At 62.2% G+C, this 8,064-nt stretch overlaps 1 protein-coding gene across 1 annotated transcript; it reads left to right on the top strand.

The window, feature by feature from the left end:
- Nucleotides 1-2,213: 2,213 nt before the first annotated feature.
- Nucleotides 2,214-5,792, top strand: LOC308547414 (BOLA class I histocompatibility antigen, alpha chain BL3-7-like). Its single transcript, XM_081117723.1, has 8 exons — nucleotides 2,214-2,578; nucleotides 2,675-2,959; nucleotides 3,202-3,477; nucleotides 4,069-4,344; nucleotides 4,468-4,572; nucleotides 5,002-5,034; nucleotides 5,170-5,217; nucleotides 5,369-5,792. The coding sequence occupies exons 1-8, from the start codon at nucleotides 2,377-2,379 to the stop codon at nucleotides 5,371-5,373; spliced, it is 1,230 nt and encodes a 409-aa protein (XP_080973849.1). The 5' UTR covers nucleotides 2,214-2,376; the 3' UTR covers nucleotides 5,374-5,792.
- The last annotated feature ends 2,272 nt before the right edge of the window (nucleotides 5,793-8,064 follow it).

Genomic DNA, 8,064 nt, shown 5'->3' with positions numbered 1-8,064 from the left:
ACTTTAAAAGGCACACATAGACTGATAGGAAAGGAAAAAGGTGTTTCATGAAAATGGAAACAAAAGACAAACAAGGAAATCTCGGGTAGCAATACTTATAGCAGACAACATAGACTTTCAAACAAAGACCGTACAACAGGAGACAGAGAAGGACCCAGCACTTCTGCTCCTGGGCACTTGTCTGAAGAAGCCCCAACACTAGTGGGAGAGACACAGGCACCCACGTGCTCACTGCGGCATCATCTTCAGGAGCAAGATATGGAGCCACCTAAGTGTCCATCAGTAGGCTCCTGGAATTAGAAGAAGTGCTGGGCTCTGGCCACTGTGGTCAGAGCTTTGGCCCCCTGGGAAGGGTTGAGGGTTGGAGTCCTGGCGAAGGACAAGTCCGTGGGCTGCAGGTTACCCCACCCCACCCCCACCCCCACCTCCTGGCTGGGACTCCTGGGGGAGGAACCAATTCAGGGGGCTCTCTCCCAGGGATGTGTCTCAGGCTCCTCTCTCTCTCCCCACCCCTCCCTCCACTCTCCCTAAAATCAGTGGAAAATACCCTGGGGTGTGGACTGTAAGAAAAAGAACTGGGAAGATGTGCTCTGGGATGTGACTCAGCCACACAGAGGGACAGACTCTTGCCGTCGGCAACCACCCGGATGGGCCCTAAGGGTGCTGTGCTGAGTGAAATAAGTCAGACACGGAAAGACCAATGCCAGGTGAGGTCACTTACATGTGGGTCTGAAAACAAAACAAAACCATCCCACCAGCAGAACAGAAACAGGACCATGGACGCAGAGAACATTTTGACAGTTGCCAGAGGGAGCAGGGCTGGGGGACGGGGCGAGAAAGGTGAAGGGATCCCGGAGCTCAAGCTGGTGGCTTCAGTGTAGGCACCAGGGTGTCCAGTGCAGCACAGGAACAGGGTCAATAACGTAACAACTGCGTGGGATGTCACCGGGCACTGGGCTCACCAGGGCCACCACTTTGTAAGTGACGTAAATGTCTAATCACAGGGCTGCACACCTGAAACCAACGTAATATTGCACATCAACTATAATTGAACAATAAAATATAGTTTTCAGGGGAGATATTTTTATATAGATCTTGAATTCATTATGCAGATGAATTAATTTCTTAACTGTCCTTAATAAAAATGAAGATAAAAAGTCATATGACGACCTGGGAAGTCCACAAAACCTCTTCTGCTACCTTCCAGAGGATTATGTGCCAGGAAACTGCTTTGTGGGAGCAGAGCCGGCCTCTTTTTTGGGGGATACCCTGTTTGCACAGAAACTGCCGTTACTGAGTTTAGGAGAATTGACGCCCACGTTCTCAACAATGAACCTGAGTTTCTACCTCAGGAAAAATGAACCGACAGTTAGCAAAAGACAGTCCAGGTTTCCTGATAAAATGTAAACTCTCAAGAGAAAACCAGGGTTTTGGAAAACTCGGGCCCCACCACGTGCTCTACACAGCACCCCAGTTCTGAATTTTTTCCAGTGGGTTCTGCGGTAATATTAACAGACGGGAGTGTTTGGTGACATGTATTAAATGCGTCCCCACAGGAAGATCCCCCAACTCAGAGAAACAACGCACCCCTTTCAATGCCCTCGTGAGCACCAGAGCCCCTCGCAGGACAGCCCGAGGCTTTCAACACAGCCGGGCAGGACACACTCAGTCCTGTGCCAGCTTTCACTGTGCAGAGCATTTCGGGACGTGCCACTCGTGTGGTTCCAGTGGACGATCAAAGACGAGTGTCAACAACGGTCCGAAAGGTTATGAAAATGCTCCTTCTCCATGGTCCCTGAAGCTGTGCATATTTATACCCCGCAACCCAATCAGGAGATTAAATGCACAGACAAATATGAACCCTGTGGACTTCTAGTGACGGGACCAGAGCCGAGACCCGCGAGGATGTGAAACGGGAGCAGGTCCCTTCCTGTCACCTCCGAGTTTATCGGGGAAACAGTCATTTTTCATGAAAACATGATTTCTGCTAACACGTCATAGGTTATTAATGTTCAAACTGAGCTAATAATTGTTCAGAATGTTTGATGCCTGTGTGGTCAGTGTAAGAGCTGTCACCCCATAAACAGCACTAATTTGGGGTCCCCCCTCATTTGTAAGAGGGGACAGAGGTGCTGAAACCAGAAGGTGGGGGAGTCGCTGAGAACACAGGCCCTGGGCCGGGACTCGGGGAGACGGGGTGACCAGCGCGCCCCCTGCGGGAGGGTCAGGACTCGGCCCCGGGCCCCCAGGCCTGGCTCTCAGGTCTCAGCCCGAGGGCGGAGTCTGGGGCGCGGGGCTCAGGGCTGGGGAGTCCCCAGCTCCCCGGTTTCACTTCCCTTCTCCCAACCTGTGTGGGGGCCTCCTGCCCGGATACTCATGACGCGCACACACTTCTCACTCCCATTGGCTGTGCGGTTCCTGGGCCCGCCAATCAGCGTCACCGCCCGTCATGGTTATAAGGTCCCGCGGACCCGCCCGGACTCAGATCTTCCCCGAACCCCGAGGATGCGCGTCATGAGGTCCCCACCCCTCCTCCTGCTGCTCGCGGGGGCCCTGGTCCTGACCCGCACCCGGGCCGGTGAGTGCGGGGTCGGAGGGCGCGGCCTGTGCGGGGAGGAGCGCGGGACCCGGAAGCGCGTGTCCACCGGCCCCCCGTCTCCCGTGTCCCCCCCAGGCCCCCACTCCCTGAGATATTTCCACACCGTCGTGTCCCGGCCCGGCCGCGGGGAGCCCCGCTTCCTCTCCGTGGGCTACGTGGACGACACGCAGTTCGTGCGGTTCGACAGCGACGCCGCGAATCCGAGGGTGGAGCCGCGGGCGCCGTGGATGGAGCAGCCGTGGGTGGAGCAGGAGGACCCGGGGTATTGGGACCGGAACACGCAGATCTGCAAGGAAACCGCACAGAGTTTCCGAGTGGACCTGAAGACCCTGCTCGGCTACTACAACCAGAGCGAGGACGGTGAGCCCCGCGGCCGCCCCGTCACCACCCCCATCCCCACGGACGGGCGGGGTCGCCCCGAGTGTCGGGGTCCGAGCTTCACCCCGAGGCTGCGGAACCGCCCTGCCCCCCACCCGGGAGGGGCCCGCGGGGACATTGACCGGGTTTCACTTTCAGTTGAGGTTCAGTCCCCGCGGGCGGGGCCGGGGCGGGTGACGCGGAGACAGGGCGAGTGGGCGGGGCTGACCCGGGGGCGGGGTCAGGGTCTCACACCCTCCAGAACATGTTCGGCTGTGACGTGGGACTCGACGGGCGCCTCCTCCGCGGGTACACTCAGTTCGCCTTGGACGGCGCCGACTACATCGCCCTGAACGAGGACCTGAGCTCCTGGACCCTGGCCCACGGGGCGGCTCAGATCTCCCGGGGCAAGTGGGAGGCCGCCTATGATGCGGAGGGATGGAGGAACTACCTGGAGGGCGAGTGCGTGGACTCACTGCGCCGTTACCTAGAGAAGGGGAAGGAGACCCTGCTGCGCACAGGTACAGGGCCCGCGGCGCCCTCCTCTCCCTCGGGTGGGGCTCCCGCGAGGAGACGGGAAATGGGGTCCGTGTCAGACACCCCTGCTTTAGGTGCAGGGATGGAGTCCCCGGGACTTTGAGGTCAGGGGCCAGAGAGCGACCCCCGCCCTCCTCTCAGGGACTGTTAGGGTGCAGTCTCCGGGGTGCAGGGGAGACCACCCCTGAAACAGGCGCTCAGAGGTTGCCATGGACCCTGGGGTGGCTCTGGGCCCCAGGGGGCCTTTCTCTGGGGCCTGTTCCCTGCCCCACACCCCCTGTCTGAGGTCTGAGCCCCGCTGCTCTGAGTCCTTGGCCTCCCCCCAGGTCAGGACCAGAAATGCCTTTTCTGCCCCCAGAGACCTGCCTCCCTCCCGCCCTGGGCTGTGCTGCTCTGACCCTGGAAGTTCCTAAGAGACCAATAGGTCATCCCCCTGCCTCTGTCCAGGCTGGTGTCTGGGTTGTGTCCCTTCCCCCACCCCAGTGTCCTGTCCCTTCTCAGGATGGTCACCTGAGCCCTGCTGGAGGGTCCCAGGATGGAAGCAAAGTTCCTGAATCTTCTCCCCCTTCCCTCAGTCCCTCCAAAGACACACGTGACCCGCCACCCCTTCTCTGAGCATGAGGTCACCCTGAGGTGCTGGGCCCTGGGCTTCTACCCTGCGGACATCAGCCTGATCTGGCAGCGAGACGGGCAGGACCAGACCCAGGACATGGAGTTTGTGGAGACCAGGCCCGCGGGGGACGGGACCTTCCAGAAGTGGGCATCCCTGGGGGTGCCCCCTGGAGAGGAGCAGAGATACACCTGTGTTGTGCAGCACGAGGGGCTGCCGGGGCCCCGGAACCTGAGATGGGGTGAGGAGGGGACGTGGGCACAGAGCCTCTTCCCAGGGAAGCAGGGGCCTCTGGGGGCTCCAGTGGGCTCAGGGCTGAGGCCTGGGGGTCAGGGCCTCACCCTCCCTTCCCCTCTCTTCCCAGAGCCTCCCTCTCAGACCCCCTTCATCATCATGGGCGCTGTTGTTGGCCTGGTTGTCCTCGGAGCTGTGGTGGCTGGAGCTGTGATGTGGGCGAGGAGGCGCTCAGGTGGGGAAGGGGGGGTGTGAGTTTCGTGTCCCCCTGGGGTGTCAATCCAAGGAGGCGTGTGTCCTGCTTCATTCATGGGAAGCACCATCCCCAGGCCTGAGATTGCCAGTGTGAGGTCTGTGTGCTGACTTCCTGTTTAGTGAGGCAGGTGTGACACTGAGGGACACATGTGTCACCTGATGGTCCTAGTGATGGGGACCCGGCCCCAGCAGTCCCAGGTCAGAGGGCAGGTCCCTGGTGAGAACAGACCTGCAGGAGGGAGGCGGGTCCAGTCCCTGCACATGCACTTTCCTCAGGTCTCCTGACCCTGCCCTGGGTCTCTACAGACACAGGGTTCTGGAAACTTCTCTGGGCCCAGGACTAGGCTCCTTTAGGACCTCATGGCCCTGCCCCCTCCCTGGTCTCTCACAGGATGTTTTCTTCCCGCAGGTGGGAAAGGAGGGAGCTACGCTCAGGCTGCCAGTGAGTATGGAGGGGGTGCCCCCTGAGACCCTGAGACAGTTCAGATGGGAGCCCATGGGGACCCCGCCACCCCATAGTCCCTCCTTTAGCCTCCTGTCCTGGGTCCCTGACCATGTCCTGCTGTGTCCACCCCAGGCAGTGACAGCTCCCAGGGCTCTGATGTGTCTCTCTCGGCTTCTAAAGGTGAGACCCTGAATGGGGAGGGTTTGGGGCAGAGGGGACGGGGCTGGGTTATGGGGACTCTGTGCACATTGTGAGCATGAAGTGGACCTTTGAGAATGTGACCAGTTAGAGCCACTGCCCTGAACTTGTTCCTGATGGTTTCCTTCCACAGCGTGAGGCAGCTGCCTGTGGGGCCTGAGTGATGGAAGATCTGTTCAGGCTCCCACTTGGTGACTCAAGAACCTCGGATTGGGAGGCTGTCCCGGCCCTGCCCCCAGGTACCCTCCCCACACTTCCCTGTCCAGCAGAGGCGGGGCTGCCCCCCCCCCTCGATTGCACTGATCTGCAGCTTCTTACTCCTGTATTGAAATGAGACCCCTCCTGGCCTGTGTGGCTCAGTGGTTGAATGTCTCATGTCCACCAGGAGGTGTCTGGTTGATTCCCAGTCGGGCTCATGCCCAGGGTGTTGGCTGGATCCCCAGTTGGGGGCGTGCAGGACGCAGCCAATCAATGTTTCTCTCTCATCGATGTTTCTGTCTCTCCCTGTCCCTTCCTCCATGAAATCTGTACAAACATTAAAGAAATCGAAGAAATAGGCTCTGGCTATGACTTTGTTTGTTGACTTCTCGCCATGAGGGCTGATGGGTGATTAGAGGAGAGGGTCCTAAAGTCTGAGAGGAAATACAGGGGAGCACCTAGGACTTCCCAGAAGCCCTGTGTGTGCTGTGCTGAGCCTGGGCAGGGGGACGGGAGAGGCTGTGAGGACCGAGTGAGGTCGGGGCCTGTGCCCAGTGGGCGCCCAGGGACTCATGGGCTTGGACGTGGTCACTGCCCGGCTGGGTCACCTCTCTGTGGCTTTGACCTTGTGCCTTCAGGGAACCTTGTCCCACCAGGACCCATGGTCACAGGGACTCACACATCCCAGGCCCTGTCACTCGTCCTCGTGAAGCTCATCTCCAGGACTCTGGACAGTGAGGCGGGAGGGGCCTGGTCAGCCTGGACTCAGGCCTGGGTCCCCCTCAGCCCCATCTTCTGGGTGTTTGTTGTTTCTCTTTTCTGTGGAGATTCCGCCTGTGACTGTGTGTGTGAGTTTTGGTCTCGCTCTCCTGGTGGCTCCCTCCCCTCTGACAGCAACAGGGTCACTTCCCTGTCATTGTCCACAAGGCCCCACGGTCCCTGCACCGTGAGTCTGGTGTCTGGAGATGGATTTTCAGGCCCATCCTGCTCTCTCCTCGTTCCAGGGCCTGAACGTTCCTCCCTCCGACCCAGCTTGGTCTTCCTGGGACCAGCCCCCATCCTGAAGCTTCCAGGCCCCTCAGCCAGGAGCCATCTCAGTAGCATCCCAGAGTCACCTGTCCCTCGGGAGACGCCCGGGTTCTGCTGCTCTGCGCGGCAGGGGCCGGTGGGCACGCGCTGGGCTCTGACCCGCGTGGGGTCCGCCCGACCCGAGGCTCCCGGCGCCTCCCTGTGCCCGGTGCCCTGAGGACGAGGATGCGCGGGGTCCCCCGGGTCCGAGCCGAGCGCGGGGTGCCCCGGGCGGGGCTGCTCGGCTCCATCCGGAGGCTCCGCTCGGCCCCGCTCGGCCCCGGGTCCCGGGCTCCAGACGCGGCGCAGGGTTCGGCGACGCCTCAGGCTTCTGCCGGGAGCTGGGAGCAGAGCCGCGCGGGCGGCCCGACGGTGCGGTCGGCACCTCGCGGAACAAGGACCTTCCCGCCTCCGCCGGCCTCGGGCGCTCCGGCGGCGCCGCCCCGCTGGTCCCGGGCGCCCGACGCTCCGACCCTGGGCGCGGACGCAGGACCCCCCGGAGCAGAGCCTCGGGGGGACCGGCCGCGAGGCCTCGGGAAGCACTGACCGGCCGCCTCTGAGCGCGCCCCGGACCAGCCCGCAAACGCGCGGGGCTCCCGCTGGTCCGGCCGACTTTCCCCGAGAACCTCAGGCGGGGACCGCGGGGACCCACAGCCGGGGTTTCTGTTTCTAACCCAGGGACTGTCCCCCACGATCTGCAGCACCCGCCGGGGCAGCAAGGCCGGCGCCTCGCGCCCCCGCCCCCGCCGCCCGTCCCCCAGGGTCCCCCCCCAGCTTCACCGAGACTTGGCCGCAGGGCGCGGGCTCCGCTCGCCCCGACGCCCTCAGGCGCCCCGGGATCCACGGGGGTCTCCCACGGCCCCCAGGTTCACCCGGGGAGCCCTTCAGCCTCGGCACCTGAGCCCTCCCGTCCCGTCGCGTCCCCGGGGCGTCTGCGCCCGAGCCAGGCCGTCCTGTCTCCTTGAGGATTTGTTTAGGGCTCGGCCCGCGGGCTCAGCGGCTGAGCCTCACCCAGGACCCAGGAGATCGGGGTTCGATTCCCCGTCGGGGTCCCCCCCGGCCTGCGGGAGGCAGCGGGTCACTGACTCCTCACTGACGTTTCTCCCTCGCCCTTCCTCTCTGAAGTCAGTAAGGACATATTTTTAAAAGTTTATTTAAGAGAGAAACATCGGTTGCTGTTCGCCTTGTCGGTGCGTCACTGGCGGGCTCCTGTCTGCGCCCCGCCCGGGCGTCAAGCCCACAGCCTGGCGTTACCGGGACCGCGCTCCCGCCCACGGGGTCCCCAGGGCTCGGCGCGCTTGAAAGGCCCCGTGCAACTCGCGTCACCACCGGCAGGGCGCGCTGTCCTCAGCCCGACGCTGGCTTCCTCGTCGCTTCAGGAAGGGGTGTCCCCTGGGTCGTTTGGGGAGCACATCACTGGCGGGGTCTCTGGCTTCGCCGGGCCCACCTCTGAGCGCGCTGACCCCAGCCAGGCCCCCGGGCCGCGGCGCCTCCCTCGGGGGTGGGGTCACCTTACGGAGGCCTCGCCATCGATGGGCTGCGGCTGTGAAACTGGAGAGGAGA

Source organism: Miniopterus schreibersii, assembly GCF_964146895.1.
Source record: "Miniopterus schreibersii genome assembly, chromosome: 18".
NCBI classification, from domain to species: domain Eukaryota; kingdom Metazoa; phylum Chordata; class Mammalia; order Chiroptera; family Miniopteridae; genus Miniopterus; species Miniopterus schreibersii.
This window is presented reverse-complemented; position numbering and strand designations above follow the sequence as displayed.